Source organism: Rattus norvegicus, chromosome 5 (assembly GCF_021556685.1).
Source record: "Rattus norvegicus strain SHRSP/BbbUtx chromosome 5, alternate assembly SHRSP_T2T, whole genome shotgun sequence".
Lineage (NCBI taxonomy): Eukaryota > Metazoa > Chordata > Mammalia > Rodentia > Muridae > Rattus > Rattus norvegicus.
This window is the reverse complement of record NC_141538.1, coordinates 159,476,131-159,498,577: the sequence shown is the minus strand read 5'-3', so window position 1 is coordinate 159,498,577 and position 22,447 is coordinate 159,476,131. Positions and strand designations below refer to the sequence as shown.

Sequence of the window (22,447 nt, the reverse complement as noted above, 5' to 3'; positions counted from 1 at the left end):
AAGAAACCAACAAACAAACCCCACAAATAAAATGTCTAACAGGCCAGGCTATACAGTGAGATCCTATCTTTAAAGGGAAAAAACATAAAGGCCAGGTGGTGGTGGTATCTGCCTTTAATCCTAGCACTGGAGCTGCAGAGGAACAAGGATCTCAGAGTTCAAGGCCCGCCTGGCCTACAGATCTAGCTCCAGGACAGCTAGCCACACAAAGAACCCCTGTCTCACACAAGAAAAGAGAGCTAAGCAGGAGCCCCGGTCCTACCCCACCTCATTTGGGCAGCGGCAGGGGTGGGCTGGCCCCACCTCTAAGCTGGGCAGTGCTGGATGAAGATCTTCACAGCACAGGACAACGACAGCACAACAACAGGCTATCAGAGAGGAGTTCCAGTACTGACAGGGAGCAGAAGCCAGAGGCCTCACAGACCAATGGCTCACTGCAGCCATCATCTGCAAGAAAAGATGTAGATAAAAGGGTACTGAAGTGGGAACTTACTTAAAGGTTCTTTGGAAAGTCGGTTGGATGGTGTTTTGCTGGGACAAACATGTGAAGGAGTGTTTCCTGAAGTGGGCACAGGTGTGAAAGGCTAAGGCAGACTTGTGAAGGAACGTTTTGCTAAAGCAGACACAGGAGAGAGGGTGTTCTGTTAAATCAAGCACGTGAAAGGACACGTGATGAAGATTCTTTGCTTACAACACCATGTATTGGTCCACCTTACATGAGTAGTTGAGCTCCATTTGTCAGGGCTCCATAGAGAGAAATGCTCCAAAAAAACTTCTGGTGGTGTGCTGCAGTTTCTTGCCACTTCTGTGGACCTGGGCTGACTGGCACAGTGATGTCAGCTGAGACAGATGCACGTGCGGAGATGAGACCCTTGGAGGACACCTGATGTTTGGAGAGTGACAGACTCCATAGAGACAGACTTGGCCTGCTGGTACAGCTAGCTGTGCAATGCTTGTGGGTCTCAAGTCTTCGCTGATCTTTGCTTCCCTGAGAGAGCCACAGCTGAGAACTTGTCCTGGTGTCCCTCTGGGTCCTTCCTGCTGACTCAAGCCAAGGCTGTGGACCTGGCAGTCTCTGCTGGGCAGTGCCACTGCTGCTGATTTGTGTTTGCGGTCCCAACTCTACTGAACTGGACTGCTGGTGTGTCTGTGAAGTGTTTGCAAGTGGATCCAGCTGCCACTGGTGACCTGTGAACTGAACTGCCGATTTCCAGATAATACAGACTGGAGCTGCTCCAAAGAACTTTTCTAAACAGGTCCACTTCCCCCATATTCTTTCTTTTCCACTATCTCTGGTGTGTGGGGGCTACAAGGAAGGTTAAAGAGTTTAAGAACTTTCATTAAAAATAGGTTTTGAGGGGCTGGGGATTTAGCTCAGTGGTAGAGCGCTTACCTAGGAAGCACAAGGCCCTGGGTTCGGTCCCCAGCTCCGAAAAAAAGAACCAAAAAAAAAAAAAAAAAAAAAAAAAAAAAAGGTTTTGAGGGCTAGAGAGATGGCTCAATGGTTAAGAGCGCTGACTGCTCTTCCACAGGTCCTAAGTTCAAATCCCAGCAACCACATGGTGGCTCACAACCATCTGTAATGAGATCTGATGCCCTCTTCTGGTGTGTGTGAAGACAGCTACAGTGTACTCATATATAATAAATAAATCTTTAAAAAAAATAGGTTTTGAAAAACTCAGGTTACAGTTTCCTGTGTGACACACCATCACATACTGCAGCTTCCACAGCTATATTTTTGTTTTCTTTTGGGGGAAAGACTGCATAGGTGGATGAGGGCTACGGAGGGAGGAATGAGGAGAAGACGAGGATCAGGGTGAATGATGTGAAATCCACAAAGAATCAATAAAGAGTTAAAAGAAAAGGCTAAAAGACTGCAGCATGACTCAGTGACTTGGACCCTCTAGACTAGCACGCGGGTTTCATCCGAGACCTGGTGATAGGGTTTGCAGTCAATGTGGAAACTGAAGCTCATCGCCACTAGGTCTCCCCAACAGCCACACAATGGGACAATCCAAAGAGCAATTCTTACTTTTATTTATTTATTAAACTGATCTTAGTATTTATGTAAGTGTGGGCATGCCCATGTGTGCACGTGTGTGTGCGTGTGTCCACATGGATGTGTGCACATGAGTGCAACCAGAGGCATCAGATCCCCATGAAGCACTGTGGTCTGCCTACATGGATGCTGGGAACTGAACTGGGAACAGCAAGAGCAGTGTGTGCTGTCAACTACTGAACTCTCCCCAGCCCTTCAAAACACAATCTGCAATACAAACTTGGTAATCTGGATAAAACTCTACAGCATCTACACTGAGGAACAGAAACAGACTCTATTTCTGGAGGTTAGTAAGATTCCTGAGCAAATGAAAGAATCAACACTGAACTCCATACAAGGTAGAGTCACCTGGGAGAGGAACTTCAGTTGAGACGATGCCTCCACTGCCCTGCCTGTAGGGAAGTCGGAAGGGCACTTGATTGATGGGGTAGGTTGAACTCACAAATGTCACAAGCCTACTACTTTCTCAAAATTCATTCATTGTCTCAACAAACACGCTTGTTATCTTGGTTTTAATATTTAAATAAAAACAGAACCCAGTTCCTCTCCACTTATTCACGCGGGTGTGTGGTGGTTACACACTTGTGTTGAGAGCACAGGATACCTGTGGTTCCTTTCATTTTGTGGGTCCAGGAATGGAGTCCGTCTGGAAGGCAGAGTGCAGGTGAAAGTGCTTTCTCTATATACAGGGCCTGTCCCTGCAGGGTGCCATCCATTCTGAGGGCCTTCTGCTCTCAGATAACCCTTTCTGGAAATGCCCTCACGTCATGATTAAATGTCAGGACGGGTCAGGGTTACCCTCCTGCTGGCCATGGCAGCACAGACACTACTTCCAGCCCCTAGGAGCTGGTGCTGATGGCCAGTGTCCTTATCTCTGATGCCACCGCCTCCATCCTCGGCTGACATCAGACCTTCCAATAAGGTCTCCAGAAGTCCTCCAGCCTTCAGCACCAGATTCAGTCTGCTGAGGCATCTGGCTCAGGGGACACAGCAGTTACTGTGTCCTTCTCTAGTGTTCCATGGCTACTGGTGGGCCACCCAGTCCCTATGATGTAAGCCATTCTAACGAATCCCTTTTATTTTTATTTTTTGTTTTGATTTTGGTTTTGCAAGACAGGGAACGGTAGTTTGAATATTCTTGGTCCAAGGAGTGGCGCTATTTGAAGGAGTGGCGCTATTTGGAGGTGTGGCCTTGTTGGAGGAAGTGTGTCACCGTGGGGCGGGCTTTAAGACCCTTGTTTAAGTTGCCTGGAAGCCAGTCTTCTCCTGGCTGCCTCAGGAACAAGAAGTAGACCTCTCAGCTCCTCCCGCACCGTGACTGCCTAGATGCTGCCATGTTCATGCTTTGATGATAATGGACTGAACCTCTAAATCCATAAGCCATTCCCAATTAAATGTTGTCCTTTTAAGAGTTATATTAGACATGGTGTCTGTTCACAGCAGTAAAACCCTAACTAAGACACAGGGTTTCTCTGTATAATGACTCTGGCTGTCCAGGAACTGGCTCTGTAGACCAGGGTGGCCTCAGACTCAAGAGATCTGCCTGCCTCTGCCTCCCAAGTGCTGGGATTAAAGTCATTCGTCACCATACCTGGCTGTTAATCCCTTTTATAACCCATACAAACTCATAGTGATTCACGCCCCCTTATATGCATTTATTATGCATGTAACTATATGCATGTGACTATCATTTCAATAATTGGATAATGGCAGAAGTCCAATATGGGTTTTACTTGACAAAAATTCTGATTAAAGGGTTATTAAAATAAATTAATATTTTAATATGCAAGTATTTCCCTGGTCACCATCATCTATAGCTACTGCCAGATAAATAAAAGCAAACCCAGACTGTTCCCACTACTGACTTCTAGACAAAAGACTTCCAGCTACACATGTGACTTGTTAATAGTTCATGATTTTGAAAGCTGATCTAAGACTAGACATTAGGGACACGTCAGAGGTAAAGTCTGAGAACGGAACACAATAGCATGCTAATGATTTCAAAAGAAACTCAGCAAGCAAAACAAAGTTCAGCTATAGGTTCCCATATGCTTAACTGCATGTTGCTGTGTTTTAAAGAGGGCATGGTCTAAAGTGCCCTGAAGCCAGGGGTAAACACTCTCCTTTTGGGGTTCAGGATGGTGTAAAGGTTAGGAGTGCTCACTGTTCTCCCAGGAAACCTGACTTCAGGTCCCAGCACTCACCCTGCCAGTAATTCCAGCCGCAGGGACTCTGGTGCCCTCTTCTGGCTGTTGTAGGCACTGTATGCGGGGTTCACAGGACAACACAGCACTTCTGTCTGTCTGGGCACTGGAGGGAGAGCTGTCATCTGTCACCTATTTTACACCAGAGGGTTTGCTTGGCACACGGTGCAGAAACAAGCTGCTCAGTGTCTCCCAATAACAGACTATACTTGGACAGAGGGGCCACTTCTTCTGGAAACATCTGCTGCACTGAAGTCTACCACACGGAAGTCTACTGATGAGAGGGCCCTCCCATGGTAGGACAGAGCTGCCTCCCTGTGACCATGACACAGCCTGCAGGCAGCAGCCACAATCACAACCCGATAAATCCAAACATTTCTCTTTATTTATTTATATGAGTACACTGTAGCTGTCTTCAGACACACCAGAAGAGGGCATCAGATCCCACGACAGATGGTTGTTGGCCACCATGTGGTTGCTGGGAATTGAACTCAGGACCTCTGGAAGAGCAATCAGTGCTCTTAACCACTGAGCCATGTCTCCAGCCCATATTTAATATTTTTTTAAACAGGGTCTTTTTATATAGCCCTGGGTGCTCTTGGATTTGCTCTGTAGACCAGGCTAGCATAAAAACCAGAGATCCACCTGCCTCTACCTCCCAAGTGTTTGGATTAAAGGTATGTGTGTCACCATGCCTGGCTTTCTTAGTGTAAACCTGTCTCTCCAATTTCCCTGTCTTTCTATTGTATGCCTCAGTTTCGACAAGAGCAGAACATCAACTGATGTAAGAAGTCACTGACTTGAGAGCTTGAAGGGCTAGACAGACAGACAGGTACATACAGAGATAGAGATAGATATAGAGGTACAGATACAGATATATAGTCTCAGAAAAGTTTCACTATGTGGCTTGGTGTTTTGAGATGGGATCCCTACGGGTTTTGTGGGCCAGGGAGACTGACTGCTTCAGCCCTCTAGCCTCAGGCTCTGCAGTGATGGAACACAGGCATGTGCGCCACGGCCCACTACAGGTACACATTTTCACTCTTACACCCACACCCATGCCTTTAAAAATACCCCGAGTCGTTTGTGGAATGTCCCCGTGGCAAACACTTTAGTACCTGCTCTGAGAAGCCAGCCAGGAGCCTGAACACAAAGAACTCCATGGGCACTGTTCCATGCCAACAAAGCCACATGAAAGGGCACTGCAGAACAGGGGGACGTTTACCAGCTAGAAATTAACAACATGAAAAACAGGGAAGACTCCTTGTCTCCACTGCAAGCTCTCTTTCTGGGGCAGGAGAGGTGCATCTGATAACATGTTAATTGCAGTCCCAGTCAGCTCCCTTTCAAGTAGCTCCCCTCACAGTGAAGACAATGTGCTAGTCACAGGCCTTCCCTCCTGGGGAAATGGGAAAGCCCCACCAGCCCTGAACCATGCTGGTCTTTTCACTGTCCCCAGAGGACCAAAGGTTACACGGTTCTCTATGGGGTAGGTCCTGCCCTTCTCTCCCGCAGCACAGAATACTATTCACTTCCAAAGGCATGTGTTCTAGAAAAACCTCAGAGTCTGAAGAATTCCTCCCTTCCCTCTGCTCTTCCCCATAAACCCCGAGAGCACAGGTACACACACACACTGCCCCAGGACTACATCAGGCCAGAGGAAAACAAGGCAAAGTTGCCACCCCAAGAAGAATAAACTGTGTCTGTAAACAAAGTAAGGAGAAGCCAGAGCTGGTGATAAATGGTGGAGAAGTCCTTTTTTTTTCTTTTTTCTTCTTTTTTTTGGAGCTGGGGACCGAACCCAGGACCTTGTGCTTGCTAGGCAAGCGCTCTACTACTGAGCTAAATCCCCAACCCCGGTGGAGAAGTCCTTGAATCAAGCACATTTCCCCTGCTTCTGTTCTGAGCCAGCTACAAGCATATGTTGTATGCCTGGGACTCAACTGCCCACCAACGAGCGGAAGGCAGGCAGGAGCTGACCCAAGTCAGACCTACCCCATGAAAGGTGCCTGGACATAAGCTCCTCCCACTGTGTCCCAACAGGACAGAGCAAGCTCGCCTGCCAATGCAGGACAGAAGCAGAAGGGACAGAGGCACAGACATACATTTACTTGGGGCTGGCTTACAGGTTCAGAGGTTCAGTCCATTCTTATCATGGTGGGAACATGGCAGCGTCCAGGCAGGCATGGTGCAGGAGAGGGAGCTGAGGGTTCTACATCTTGATCCTACGGCAGCTAGAAGGAGACTATCTTCCACAGGACCAGGAGGAGGGTCTCTCTTGACCATAGGACCTTAAAACCTATCTCCACAGTGACACTCTTCCTCCAACAACCAACTATTTGCCTTTATAAGAGCTGCCTTGGTCATGGTGTCTCTTCACAACAATAAAACCCTAACTAAGATACCATTCCTCCAGTACCACCACCCACCAAGCCAATAAATCTAAAAAAATAAAAAATAAAAATGCAAGGTGTGAAGTTATGCCTCTAAACCCAGCACTCCTGTGAAAGACAAGCGGATCTGTGCCTTCCAGACCAGTCAGGTCTATGAAGTGAGACCCTGCCTGAAACAAAACTAAATAGTTAATGTCAAAACTGGCAGTGGTCTGTAAGCATTCTGCTATCCTGGTTACGTGATGTCGTAGGTACTTTAACTAGTAAACAACTGTTAGAGTCAAAACCTCTTGGAGTGAGGTTTTCAAGAAGTCATGCTTAGGTGCTAGCAGGATAATTCTTATGGCAAAGATACTCGCTGTCCCAGGTTCAATCTCTGGAGCCCACATGGAGGAAGGAGAAAGAACTCGGAAATTCCTCTCCACTCATACATGTGCTATGGAGCATTCATGTCTGCATCACCACAAGGCAGGGTTTGGGGCTTTTTTGTTTTGTTTCGTTTTTTGAAACAAGGTTTCTTTCTGTGCAGCCCTGGCTGTTATGGAACTCTGTAGACCAGGCGGGCTATGAACTAAGAGATCCTCCTGCCTCTGCCTCCCGAATGCTGGGATTAAATGCATGCATCACCGATAATAAATACATAATTCTTCACATAAATACAGTTTGTATGTCACTGTCACTGACATACACCAATCAAATATCATTTTAAGATTTCAGAAAGTGTAGTAAAATAGCAATGGTGCCCAAAAAAAGCACATGGGGTAGAGCCACACTCCATACAAAGGCACTCAACACACACAGTACAAAGGTGCTGGCTGAGAGGGCACAGAGTAGAACCACACTCGAGATAAAGTTACTGGTGGAGAAAGTTCTAGGGCTCTACCTGTCTGAAATATAGATTCTAGGGAGAAGTTCAATCTGATTTCCCAAGGTCCAGGAGACCTGAGCTCTGAAGGAAGACGCAGTCTCCTACCCAGAAGTCAATACATGACCAATCACAGTGCTCATCTTCCTCTCAAGAGCAGGTGAGCTTTTCCACAACAGACTCTGAGCCAAGTCTTCCAATATGCTAGGCTTATTCAAACCAGCACACTGAGAAAGTTAGAAGCACCTCAGGATAAAACCTGTGTTTCCACAATTAGAATGGATTTCTACAAGTTCATAGAAGGTTAACATCTGGATGGCACCGGAGACCCATAAGACAGCATACAAAATGAAGTTCATTGTGTCCTAAAGCACAGGACGGGGTTAGGAAGTTCCACGGATACCTGAGAATGAACAGGGGCAGTGCTGCACAGGGAGTTCTGAAAGCTGAGGAGTCTGCTTTATTTCCAGTGACACTGTCTTGTTTAAGTGACATGTTAAATAAAAAAAAATGTAAAAGACTCCAGAGTTTGACTAAATGACTCAGAGTCACATGATGATGGGAGGAGCCAGTGACATATTAGTAATGGATGCATTTGGTAACCACAAAAAAGAAAAAGAAAAAAGAAAAGAAAGAAAACAAAACAAAACAAAACAAACCTAAAGGTAGAACCGAGTCTTCTCATTCACAAACAAAACTAAATTAAAAGGGAAAGCAATGAGGCTAAGAGCTGCATTGACAGCCCAGTGGTTAGAGCAGTGCCTGCTCTCCCAGAGGAATGGGCTCCATTCCCAGCACCCACATGGCAGCTGGCAGAGGTCTATAACTCAGGGATCTAGGACTAGGTGGATTCAAAACGACCCCAGAAGAGGGTTCTCTCGCCTACAAGTGTGTTTTCTACCTATTTTTCTTTATGCTGATGTGCATGTGCACATGCGCCTCTGGCGGGAGGTCAGAGGAAGGCCTGCGGGAACTGGCTGTCCCCTTCTACTTTTTGGGTATTGAGGATCCATCATCTTGGTACTGCTGGGCTATCTAGCTGGTGCACTCGTCTCTTTTGAAAGTGCAGATCCAGGAAGTGGTGAGGTGGCTCAGTGGTTAGGAACACTTACTGTGGCAAGTGTGAGAACCTGTATTGCTATCCCAGATTCAGGTAACAACCTGGGTAGAGTCCTAAGACACTTAAAATCCTAGTCCTGTGGAGGTAGAGACAGGAAGACTATTGGGGTTCACTGGTTGCCAGCCTACCTGCCCACCTTCCCCCAAAGTAAACTCCATGTTTAGGAAAAGACCCTGTCTCAATGGCAGAGTGATAGAGGACTCCTGATACCTTCCTCTGGCTTCCGTGTGTGTATTCACACCTCTGTGTATTCACACTGGCATGTACACATATACCACCCCACCCCCCAGATCCATCACCCCATCCACAACTCTGTGCGTTAGACTAAAGACTACGTGGACATGAGGATGGTCTGCCACTCTACTGTCGAGGAATACAGTCTGCCTTACTTCTCTATGCAGCTAGGAGGTACACAGAAGACATCCCAAGACACGTGAGAATGTGGGGCTTTCTTCTAAAACAAGATTCTGAACCCACAAGCCAGGACTGGGAACTCCATGTGAAGGTACAGAACTGGGATGGGATTCACAAAAATCCTTGGAAGATCCTATGGAAGAAAGTGGTGGGAAAATCAAATGATGCCCCAGGGCTATTTAAGCCATGACCGGTTAGCTCCACAGCGTTACTATTCAGAGACTCCAGCAGCACAGTATTTAAAGCTGCTTCTAACTGAGGAAACATGTTTCACCAACTCAAATTCTCTCCTTTTTTGCACGAGAGTGGAGTAATCTTTAGGAAGTTTTGAAGCCAGAATGCTCAAATGCTAACTTAATAACTTTATCTTGAGCTAAAGCAACGGGAAGGGCAGTGTGACTTACAGTTGCTATTAACTAGGTGTCGGAGTCAGCTTCATTTTGAATCATAGGTAATTTATTTGAGAAACTGGTTTAAGTGTTAGTCCTTTGAAACACACACTTAAAGAATAGCTTATATACTTTGGGAATTAAACACAGGCTAAGCCAAACAAACTTCTTTAGGAATTAAGGTGCCTCCTTTGTACAATTCTAGAAGGTCAGTTAATTTCCTGGAACTGCTTGGCAAAGACTAGGTTCACTCACATGACTTCCGACGACTCCTCTCCTCTCATCTTCCACTAGATCATGAGTGATAAAACAATCAGTACAAAGTCCGCCCCAGTCCCCACTGGTCAGCATGAATACCCATACTCCTATCCGCCGGTGCTCAAATCCTCCACTTGACAATTCCCCACTCTGTCTGATCAGTCACCTCCTCTAGAAGACCACTGTCCCTGGCATGCAGACAAGCTATAGAGTCATAGTGATGGCTGGCCTAGAATTCACTATGAAGACCTGGGTGGCCTCAAACTTGCAGTGATCCTCCTGCCTCTGCTTCCCAAGTATGGGGATCACAGTATTCACCATCACACTTGGAAGATGAACCGCCATAAAACTGCAACTAAGCCTCGATGGGCTGGTGGGACACATCTTCAATCCCAGCACTCGGAAAGTAGATTTCTATGAGTTCAAGGCCAGCCTGGTCTACATGGTGATTTCTAGGTAGCCAGCGTTGCACAGTAAAACCCTGTCTCAAAAAAGTAATAATGGCCTGGTGGTGGTAGTGCATGCCTGTAGTTAATCCCAGCACTCAGGAGGCAGAGGCAGGTAGATGTATGAGTTCAAGGTCAGTCTGCTGTACAGAGTGAGTTCCAGAGAAATCCTGTATCCTGTCTCGAAAAACAGGAAAAAATAAAAGGCTCAGTGGCACCTACTGTTCTTCAAGAGGATCGGAGTTCAATCCTCAGCACTGACGTCGGGCAGCTTATCCCTGTCACTCCAGCTTTAACACCCTGGCCTTCGTGAGTGGCAACTCTCCAACCCACACACAGAGAGACATGGGCAAACATAGGCAAAATAGACCAAATGCACACACTCCCCGCCCTCTCAGTCCCATGCCACGCCTCTTGGCAGCTCACTCTCCTTCTACTCTACAAACCACTGGCGGACCACTCTAGCTGACTCTAAACCTGCTCGTACCTTTCTGAGCTGGCACCATTTCTCACCTACAGATCACTAGCAGCCACTTGTCCAAAGACACACACTTCTAGGGATGCTGGAGGCTGTTGTTCTTTTAACAACCACATGTTTCACTTCCTTAAACAAGTCTGGTTGACCCGACTGCACCGGATGTACTTAATCATAGGCAGGCAGAAGTATGTCAGGACGTATGCTTGCCCCCAATTGGACAGAGTGGGTGGCCTTTACAAGTACCCAGCTAATGTAGTAGCTCATGGTCATTTTCTGGGAACTCTGGGATGGGTCTGGCTAGAATCTATCATCCTGGCCGTATTTAATTAAAGCTTGCTTCAGATTTAGTGGGATTAATAACATAAAAGAGCCAAACCTACACTTCTCTTTACTATGTATCCTACCCTCAAAACAGGTTCTATTTTGTATCTAGCTGCACAAGCTGTGAACCTGTGCCTTGGCTGGCCCTCTCTCCTACATCCAATCCACCAAATGTATTTCCATGTAAAGATCCAGCCGAAAGCCATCCACTAGATCCTCTCTCCACACCATGACTCTAGACCACAACCCCACACTGCTCTTACTGTAATAACCTCCAGCCTCTTCTCTTTGATCTACTTCCTTTCTTTTCGAATATCCAGGAAACAACACTAGGCTCAGGGCTAGAGATGGCTCAGTGGTTAGGAGCACTGACTGCTCCTCCAGAGGTCCTGAGTTCAAATCCCAGCAACCACATGGTGGCCCACAACCATCTGTAATGAGATCTGATGCCTTCTTCTGGTGTGTCTGAAGACAGCAATGGTGTACTCATATACATAAAATAAATCTTTAAAGACACTAGGCTCTAATTAAAAAGTTAGGGTGAGATGGCAATTAGAGTCTTTTAAGGCACTTCTATAAAAGATGACTGTAAACATTCAATAGCTTGTTTTAAAAAGGAAACAAACAGTCCTAGCACATGACAAAGGCAGGAAGATCAGGAGTTCAAGACCAGCCTGAGATACAAGAGACAGTCAACCAACCGACCAATCAATCAGCCAACCTAAAGAGAACGGTCTCAGTGACTATCGTCTATGTAGACTCTTAGTTACCACCCCAGCTACTATGGGGATTTCAAAGCATCGTCTTCACACTTAATGGTTTACCAGGCTGGAGAGACAGCACATTCTGCTTATGCAGAAGACTAAGTTCGTTCTTAACATCCATGCCGGGTGCTCAAAACTTCCTACTCTCCAGCTCAGCAGATCTGACCTGCACTCTGCACTCTGCAAGCGCTGGTGCCCATAAGCACAAACCCTCCCCATGCAACTGGAAATAAAATAAATTTTATGACAACAAAACTTAGTGATTTACTAAAAAGAATAAAGTTTCATGTGTTTCTTAAAGGAAGTTGTGAAGGTCCCCAGCCCAGAGCTCCATTTGCAAAGAAGGGAACAATACCCACGGCAGATTAGCAAGGTGTGTAGGGAGGGTACACGGCACAGCTGAACCAGCACTGAGACTGGGACAATGAAGGGTGCTTAGAAATGGTGCCTCGACCTAATGCCAGGTATAGTGGCTACCGGGTGCAACATTTTCAAAGTGATTATTTATTTAATGTATATCAGTGTTCTGTCTGCAGGTAGGCCTGTGCATGTATGTGTCTAGTGCCTGTGGAAGCCAGGAGAGGGTGTTGGATCGTATGGGACTGGAGTTATAGACAGCCGTGAGCCACCTTGTACGTGCTGGGTCTCTGAAAAAGCAGCAATGCTCTTAACCACTGAGCCATCTCTCCAACCTCAATGTTCTAGATTTTACAAACCGTAGCTCCAGGGGCTAAGAGATAGCTCAGCAGTTAACAGCGCTTGTTGCTCTTGCAGAAGACTGGGGTTCAACTCCAGTGTCCACACAGTGGCTTACAACCATCTGTAACCCCAGTTCTAGTGGATCCAACAAGCAAGCGCATGGTTCACATCCATGCGCATAGGCAAAATGCATATAAATGTTATTTTTAAAAAAGAATTTGTGGGGGATGGGGATTTAGCTCAGTGGTAGAGCGCTTGCCTAGCAAGCGCAAGGCCCTGGGTTCGGTTCCCAGCTCTGAAAAAAAGAAAAGGAAAAAAAAAAGAAAAAAAGAATTTGTGACTTCAAACACTTATTAATCAATGCTTCTTTACACGTATAGGGAACAAAGGAACTAAAAAAGGAGTCCTTAGTCAGCATAAAATCCTGAACCCTAAATCGGCAGCATTTAGCCATGCTTTCAACTTTTCACATAGCCCTGCACAAACCCCCACCCGCCCACCCCCAGAGTGCTCCAATAACCCTGCCTGTGTGCTCCTGCTCTGTCTGCTGAGATCTGTGGAAGAAGAGCTAAGCCTCTGGCCACAGCCTTACAGCAGCAGTTCTTAAGCACAGGGAGCATGACTGGCTTCCCAGCCTTTAAGACAGGATCATGCAGTCCACACTTCTGAGAGGTACGGTAAGTCACTGTCACTGAGAACTGAGGTCATGCCAGAAGTGAAGCCCCTGCCTCCTCACCAGTGTCCTTCCTAAAAGGCCAAGCTGACCCAACCTAAGCCAATTAGCAAGGCAAGGTCTAAGTAAATGACAAGAGCCCAAGAAAAACACAAGTCTCCTTGGCGCCGAAACTCAGCTCCATCTTTGAAAAGCCAAGTGAAGAAGAGTTAGGGGAAAGCCTGCCAATGAATGTAAGGGGAGCATCTAACACCCCAGGGGCTCAACTTCTCCATGACTCCAGCACCTCCAATCTCATGACTGACATTCAAATTGACAGGACAGCCTCACGAGTGCAAAAACAACTGTTTTTTGTTGTTGTCTTTTAAAGAAAAGATTAAATCAAAAGGAGAAAAGGAATCTGTTCTCCAGCGTAATACTGCCATCCTGGGACTGGTAGGAATGCACCTACTATGAGATCTTCCCACACTCCTGAGTAACCAGCAGAGGCACGCCCCATACACTCCCCGAATATCTGAGTTGGCAAGAACAAGTGTTATTCAGAGACCTCAGCCTGGGACAATAGCGCCTGTCAGTCAACCATGGTTCTCACGACTCTGTTCTGTTCTTCAACTTCATTCCAAACAGAAATCACACTTGTGCACGTACCTGAGAAAACCACACCATGGTTCACACAGTGCCACAATGATGCTGGACAGGTTCCAATACTAATATCGACAATAAAGCACAAACGTGTCTGTCTATCTATTTATTTGCTTGCTTGCTTATTTATTTATTTATTCATTCATTTATTTATACAGAACCCCTTTATGTAGCCCTGGCGGCCCTAGAACGCTCTATGTAGACCAGGCTGACCTTGACCTCCCAAGTGCTGAGACTGAAGACGTGCACCACCTATAATTTTGTTTTTACTGCAAAGCTTTAGATAAGCATATGACCCTAGGCGTTTACACAGCAGATGTAACAAAGAACATGGGACTGGTAACATATGCCAAGAAGTCCTTTGTGGAAAGGCAGAAGTCAGCGGTCCATCACTTACCTGAGGCCAACGGTCGAATCCACTCTTTGCTATTTAGGTCGAGCCTCCAGAGGTCATTGAAGGCAGCATTGCAGCTGCTCTGGGTACAGCCTCCAAAGACATACATAGACTGATTGGCATCGTAATAGCATGCACCTACGGGGGTAGAGAAAAACAACAAACAAGTGACTGCAGCTTAATTCTGAGATACTGTTAACATTTACCCATAACCCACTTTTTCCCAAAACTCAGTTATCCCACACATTCAATAGCTCTGGACCAGGCAGCAAAGTTCTCTCCTTAGCAGCGTGTCTTCAGACTGGTCGGTATCTTATTATCACTAAAAAAAGCCCAGAGAAAAGCCTCAGAAGTTTCTTTTTTATTATTTAAAAATATCTAAACATTTACTTTTATGTGTAAGGGTCTCTTTCTTGTGTGTATGTCATGCGCATCATGTATGTGCAGTACTCATGGAGGCCAGAAGAGGGTGTTAGACTCCCCTGGAGCTAGAGTCAGACAATTATCAGCTGCCATAAAAATGTGCGGACCTCAGTCTTCTAGAGGAGCCCACAGTGCTCGTCTACAGACAAGGCATCTTTCTAGCCCCTAGCCGTTCCATTTCTGAGTATGGCGCACCCCAACAATGGCATCACAGAGCAGGATGGCACAATTCCAGAAAGAGCAACGCACATTCAGATGGTGGCATTCGGAGTGGGGCTTCTGTCACTCTTGCTAATGTAAACTACACCAGGTGCCCTAGGGCAAAGCAAGCCAGCCTCCACAAAAGCCCTTCCTCTGTCCTCTAAAGACTCTTCTCTAAGTTCTGCATTTCCAAAGGTAACCTAAAGTACAAAGCTTTGTATGAAACACAACATCAAGTGTGAAAACAATTTTAACCAGCACCATGGACACCACACAGACACCACTGTGCCTAAATCAAGATGGGTTTTGTGAAGTACAGCAAAGGAAACAGCAGCTCAGGCCCAAAGCAACTGAAGGAAGAAGCTGAAGCGACTGAGCCCCAGGCAGCAAAGAACCAAAGCCACAGAAGAGCCACAGGTAGCTGATCGCACGCTCATCATAGGAGCATTCCCAAGAATAAACCCAGAGGAACCTAATCCAGAGTTCAATGGGAGCAGAACAGCTGAGCTCTGCTATCCCGGTGCTGTTCTGAGGAGACGATCTGAGGCGATGAACACAAGCCCTGCAGCCTCACATCACCACCTCACTGCAGGAAGACACTGGGCAAGCTTCCTTCCCCATGTCCAAGTCAGGCACACAGGCTAGAGAACCATCCCTCCTTTCTCACGTAAACCCAACAGTTGGTGTCACAGAGAGGAAGGGCAAAGAGCAAAGAATCAGGAATCCTGAGATGCTCATGCTTGGCTGTGGTTTAGTCTAGCTCGACACTATTCTCAAGGTCTCTTTGTAATTGCTATGCCACTTCCTTGAGTTCCTAGCCTGCATTCGCTGCCATGGTTAGTTACAGCAGTAGTGTGCGCCGGCTGTGTGAGGCACGCGTCTCTTTCCTCTCAGCCAGCTGTCAGGCCTCTAAGTAAACTCATACCCAGGCCATGTCAGAAACCAGCTGAATAAAGCCATGTGCTCTGTTAGTTGCCCCAGTAACCCCAGTAAAGCAGCAAATGACCACATGGCTGTCACTGCATTAACAACAAAAATGCTGCACTATGACATACTGGCTCTCACTGCTCACCCAGCACCCACTCCAGTGACATAGGAGCTTTAAATGTTCTGGGTTGGTTTTTGGTTTTGATTGTTTTTTTGGGGGGAGGGTATTGTTTATTTGTAGACAGACTCTATGTAGCTCTGGCTGTCCTAGAACTCTCTACATAGACCAGGCTGGCCTAGATCTCACAAAGAGCCTCCTGCCTCTGTCTACTAAATGCTAAGATTAAAGGTGTGCACCACCATGCCCAGTCTCTAAATACCAAGCCTTCTGGGGCTGGTGAGATGGATCAGCAGTTAAGAGCACTGGTTGTTCTTCCAGAGGTTGTGAGTTCAACTCTCAGCAACCACGTGGTAGCTCATCTATAAAGGCATGCCTCTTCTGACATGCAAGTGCACATGCAGGAGAGCACGCTACATAAAAAAGAATGTTTAAAGCACTGGGTGTTCTTCCAGGGGACTAGAGTTCAGTTCCCAGCACCCTCTTGTCTTCACAACAAGAAAGTCTATTTTAAGAGTGTTGCTTGTTCTACAAAGCAAGTTCCAGCTCACACTGTGAGCTCCTAACTCAAAATAAAAGTAATGTAAATAGGGGCTGGAGAGATGGCTCAGTGGTTAAGAGCACCAACTGCTGGGTTGGGGATTTAGCTCAGTGGTAGAGCACTTGCCTAGCAAGCACAAGGCCCTGGGTTCAGTCCCCAACTCCAAAAAAAAAAAAAAAAAGAGAGAGAGAAAAAAAGAAGAGCACCAACTGCTCTTGCAGAGGTCCTGAGTTCAAATCCCAGCAACCACATGGTGGCTTACAACTATCTGTAAAGAGATCAGATGTCCTCTTCTGGGGTGTCTGAAGACAGCGACAGTGTACTTATATATAATAAATAAATAAATCTTAAAAAAAAAGTAATATAAATAAATAGAGTAAAAAGTAGAGTCCAATCAACTCCCATTGCTCACGTTTGTAAGAACTGCAAATAACAAACAATTCAGTTAAGGGGCTTGAAAGGTGTGAGGACAACTCCCGGTGCTACATCTCCATTTCCATTAAGGACACTCAGCAGCTCCAGGTTACCTTGGTCTCGCTCTGCAGCCCAAGCTTGCCTTGAGCTTGTGGGGAGCCTCCTGCGCACTGGGAATACAGGTAACTAGGGTTACGCACATGGCTCATCAGACGTGCAGTGGACAAGTAACTCCAGTAATAGAGCCATTGTGAGGAACTACCTGACAATACGCCAGAGCTATCCAGGCCAGCTCAATGGATAAAGGTGCTTGCTGTCAGGTCTGATGACCCAGGAACCACTTGGTAGTGCGCACACATACAGTAAGTAAAATAAAGGGTATGGAAGTCCCTGATTTCCTTGCTAGGATTGTCAAGTCCAGCTTATGTCGCCCCAAGTCGCCCCAGAGTCCTAGCAGCAGCTTCCTTCACGTAGCGAAGGAGCAGGGCGCCTTTATTTCTCAGAGATGGCAAACATTCTTCTCCTCTATTTGGATTGAAAACCCAGTCAGCTGGGCCCCATGAGGTCTTTCACATGTATTTTAATCCTATACTAAAATAGTGCGAGCTGCACTTGCCTATTTTGCTCTGAACAAACAAAGGTTTCTGAAGCAGAAAACAGGGCCGACAGCTAAGGTACTGAACCACGAGTGACCAGTGAGCTGGGGAGAAAAGGAGTCAACTTGGAACACAATGGTTAGAACTCAGATATAACAGAACAAGAGTACACTACATATTGGACACCAGGCATGTTTAGTCATAAGCTCAAGAACAACATGGTCCAAATAATGAATTCCAGCCAGGGCCACATAGCAAGACTCTTCCTCAAAATCCAGAAAGAAAATAGGATTCAAACAGTCCAACAAGCATCCCATTCACTCCACTTACTGCCTGCTTGGGTGAGACACTGCGTGGTGACAGCAGAGGGAACGCCCGAGGAGATAAGGACTTCAAGCAGGTCTGTCCTACCAAGTCCCGCTGTTGCCTCACGTTCTCCACCCAAATAGGTTTTCCTTCCAGAACATCTAGACCTCTGGGATGTTGCAGCAGTCAGAGCTCACAGCAGTGTGAATACTACACTAAGATTGTAATTGTAGAGCCTGTGTGTCCCACTTGTTAAATCCCCAAACTTGTCCATGAACAGCTATAACAGACACTTATCTCAAATTTCAACAGTGTCCAGGCAAAGGCATAGCCACAATTTAACTGCACGCAAAGCCAACAGTTCTCCACTGACCACAGTAATTTTCTATTGAACTACAATCATCTCAGATGCACGATCTCGAGGAAACAGGTCTTCTACCATGTCTGAACAGTCCCCAAAAGTTCCCTGGGTGAGCTGCACACTCTTTACATTCAGACTTTCGTGTTTTCCTCCTGTCACCAGGGAAAGGCCCTGAGGCATGTATCCCATGCTGGAAGAGACTATGCTGTCATGTGTCTCCCAGCTACAAGCTGGAACATATTTGATAAGGCCTGTAATTATATAACTCAGGACAGCCAAGGGTGTGGATCCAGCCTGGGCCTGCAGGCTCCCGCAGGTGCCAGGTCAGCAGTGTGTGGAACTACCTGACTGTATGAGAAGCCTAAATACTTCGAGGCTTACGGTGTTGGGAAGTGTCTATAGTAATCTGACAAGAGAATCCGCCATTAACCAAGACTGTCATGATTAGACTTGCAGACATCCACCAAGTGAAACTTCACCTGTCGTTTCTGTCCCAGGCTTTTAACACAGGAAGGATCTTGTACTTGACATGTATTTGTTATGCCTATGGCTTTGAACATTTCTTTTTAATTGTGCGTGTGTGTGTGCGTGCGTGCGTGTGTGTGTGCGTGCGTGTGTGCGTGTGTGTGTGTGTGTGTGTGAGAGAGCACACCACGGCACATCTGTGGAAGTCAGATGACTTGCAGAGTTGGTTTTCTCTCTCCTGTGTGTGTCCTAGTAACTGAGCTCAGGCCTCAGGCTTGGTGGTGGCACCTTTCCCTGCTAAACCACACCTGCTGCTGCTTAAGCCCACACACCCTGACAATGGTTAAAATCCGTTAGCACTGATGTGGCTCAAAGAGAACTTAACTAGGGAGCTGCCTCCCAAGCCCCCGAGACAAGCAGAGTCCTGACCAGGCCGTGAGAGGCAGAAGGGGTTAGGAGTGAGGATGCCAATGTCCACTCATCAGAATCAACCTGCTGAAGGCTCCACTCTCTTTCAACAAGCCATCCGGCCCATCCCCGGATCAACACATGGTCACAGCCAATGTCAAGTTCTGGCCTGCTGTGTAGTCCCTCAGTTCTCTTCTTTTTTTTTTTTTTTTTTTTTTTGGTTCTTTTTTTCGGAGCTGGGGACTAAACCCAGGGCCTTGCGCTTCCTAGGTAAGCGCTCTACCACTGAGCTAAATCCCCAGCCCCCTCAGTTCTCTTCTTGAGAAAAGCATACTCTATCAGGTGAACATGGTGAGTGACAACTATTCGCGCTAAAACAGTCTGGCAATATCTCTGCTGTATGGATCTCCCATCTGCCTAAGCAGCTAGACTTGCAGTCTCCTGACTCGGCCTAAACTGTTCAAAGTGTGAGCAGGGGCCAGGACCTGAAAGAGATGTAAGGGAGACAGGGTCTGTGAAGTGCGTAAGATGTACATGAGCTAGGAGATCATCTGCTTGAGGCTGCTTCTCTTGGGGCACCAGCCACAGCCGACATTCATTATGTCAAAGAGCTTTTTCCTTTATGAATCTAAGTGTGTGGAGTGAGTTCTCATTGCAAAGGCACAGTAACTCTAGACGAGCTCTGAACTAGGTGCTAGGAAGTACAAGGACATCTACCATATGGGATTCAAGTGACAAGGGACAAGCATTTGAGGACATTATGATTGTTTCTCGACCACACTTCATAAGCAGAACTTGCCATATATATCTTACAAATAAAGAAACGGGGTAAGAAGCTCGGGGACCTTGGTTCCCAGATGTAAAGGTCTTTGCTGTGGGCTGACAAAGCTTCTCTGACAGAGACTGTGAGGAAGGTGCCTGTGTTCAGAAAGAGCAGAGGGAAAGTGTAGTCTCCGCAGTGCAGAGGTCAGGGCAGTGTGTGAACCATGTGGCTTTTTCTGTTGCTGTGGGAAGTAGGGTCTAGCTTTAGTTTCATCCAGCTAGAAGTGGAGAGACAGAAAGAAGACACTCAGAGGGAGAGAGGGCAGAACTAGACTCAGGCTTGCCTTGCACCATGGGAAGAAAAGAGGCCTGCACTGAGTGCCTGAGCTGTAACAATCAAGAAAAGGAAAACAGAAAAGATCCGAGGCACAACAGAAACTGGCTATTTGTTTTGTTTTACACAGAATCTTAGGCAGCACAGGCTGACCTCAGACTCATTCAGTAGCTGGGGCTGTCCTTGAACTCCTGATCCTCCTCACTCTACAAAGTATAAACAGACTACCATGTCCAGCTTTGTATCCTGAGGGCAAGAATTGAGAATGAATCCAATACCTCAAGCCTGTGTATCTAAGATGATAGTGACATTCACTAAATTAAGGAAGGGAAAAAGTTGGGGGGTGGGGGCTGGCTCCACTTTTAGCTAAATGAGTATGAAACATCCAGTATCTCCATGGTAACGTAAGTGAAGAATTAAAAATGCAGATCTTGAACCAACATGAAGTAGGGATAAGAAAGAAAAATGATGGATCAAAAATAGATACAGAATAGAAAAAGGAAGGAACCAAGGGGGAGAGATTAAATCCTTTAGTTTTCTTTTCTTTTTTTTTTTTTTGATTTATTTATTTTATGTATGTGAATACACTGTCACTGTCTTCAGACACTCCAGAAGAGGGCATCAGATCCCATTACAGATGGTTGTGAGCCACCATGTGGTTGCCAGGATTTGAACTCAGGACCTCTGGAAGAGCAGTCAGTGCTCTTAACCACTGAGCCATCTCTCCAGCCCCCTTTAGTTTTCTTTTAATTTTAAAATTACATTTATTAGCCAGGCAGTGGTAGTGCAAACACCTTTAATTCTAGCACTTGGGAGGCAGAGGCAGGTGGATCTCGGAGTTTGAGGCCAGCCTGGTCTACAGAGCCAGCCTGGTCTACAGAACAATTCCCAGGATATCCAGGGCTACCCAGAGAAGCCCTGTCTCTAAAACCAACAACAACAAATATCTTATTTATTCATTTATTCATTCATTCATTTATTTTTTCATTCATGCATTCACTCACTAATCTTGTGCATGTACGTAGGAACACACGTGCCAAGGTGCGTGTGTGGAGGTGAGAGGGCAATTTTTTGTGACTTGATTCTCTCAATTCACCATGTGGGTTCTGGGGATCAAACTCAGGTTGTCAGCCTTGGCTGCAAGCACCCTTATCTGTCGAGCCATCTCACCAGCCCTCAAATTCTTAATTTGTAATCTGTGTGCCGAACTGCCTGTTTTTCTATAATGGTCCTCTTTAGTTTGTCAGTCAGAACCAGAAAAAAGCAATGATGTGGAAACTTTTTTTAAAAAAAAAAAATTACCTATGACTCCTTCCTGGATTTCAAACAGCATGATGAGCTGCCCTTGCCAGAGGATCACAGTGACAGGCTGGGAGGTGCAGCAGCTTGAGGTAAGAGTCCTTTCCCTCCACAAGCTGACTGCCCCCAGTGTGCTGCTCTGCTCACACAAAGCTGGCTGACATAGGCAGACTCACTCTCCTTACACTCACCATGTGCGGGACAGTCTTAGGGCTGGACATAGCTCTGTGGTAAAGAGTTTGCCCTCAGGAAAAGGCCCTGATTTTGATCCCCAGTCTTGCAAAAACCAGCCTTCAGAAACCCTGTCAGCATCTTTCTTACTATTTGTAGTAGTAACACACACTGATCAAATATGGATCCTGACAGAAAGAACGCCAACTAATCCAGCCATTCTGAGTCATGGCCTGCAAACTTCAGAAACACTTGAGACCTCTTCAGAACTCTTAGGAACAGAACAGCAATGATGATGATGGTACGCGCTTTTTGTTTCGGAGACAGAGTTTTGCTAGACAGCCCAACTGGTCTTGAAGCCCTCCTGCCCCCACCACCTTGGCAGACTTCTCTCGCACTGTGTTGGCAATGGCTTTAAGAGCTCAGCAGCACTGGGTAAACTGCTGGTGTTTCAACATGGGTCAAGACACTATCACTCCACTATTCTCTTTTTTTCCCATTACATTTATTGATTGATTCACTGGGGGAGGAGACATAAGCCACAGTATAAGTGTGGAGGTCAGAGGACAACTCTCAGTTAACAGACAACCAGCAGGAGTTGGCTTTCTTCCACCATGTGGCTCCTAGAGATGGAACTCAGGTAATGACAGCAGCAAGCCCCTTCACCTGCTGAGCCATCTCGCCAGCCCTCACTGTCACACACCAGCGTTCTTCACTGTCACACACTCACAGTTCTGATTTCATCAAGTCCCATGGAGGGCTCATAGGTGTCCCCTCCTGAGCAGCATTAGTGAATGGGTAGCTCCCTTCATCTGTCTCCTTGGTCTACTTTCATCCAACACCAAAGCAAGAAACAAGTCCTAACTATTTCTGAACATCTTCAGACAAGTATAGCAAAAGATCTGGGGGCTGGTGGCACTGAGGAGCCTCACCTCCTGGTGTTTACAACTCCTGTCAATCTCTGTGTGACCAAGAAAATAGAACAGAAGAGATGCACTTAGT

At 46.4% G+C, this 22,447-nt stretch overlaps 1 protein-coding gene across 1 annotated transcript in view; it reads right to left on the bottom strand.

Moving 5' to 3' along the window:
* Window positions 1-22,447, bottom strand: part of Fbxo42 (F-box protein 42) — a 58,279-nt gene that overhangs the window by 12,346 nt on the left and 23,486 nt on the right. Inside the window, 1 exon segment of the mRNA NM_001395590.1 lies at window positions 14,123-14,257. Coding sequence (NP_001382519.1) covers window positions 14,123-14,257 — 135 coding nt within the window.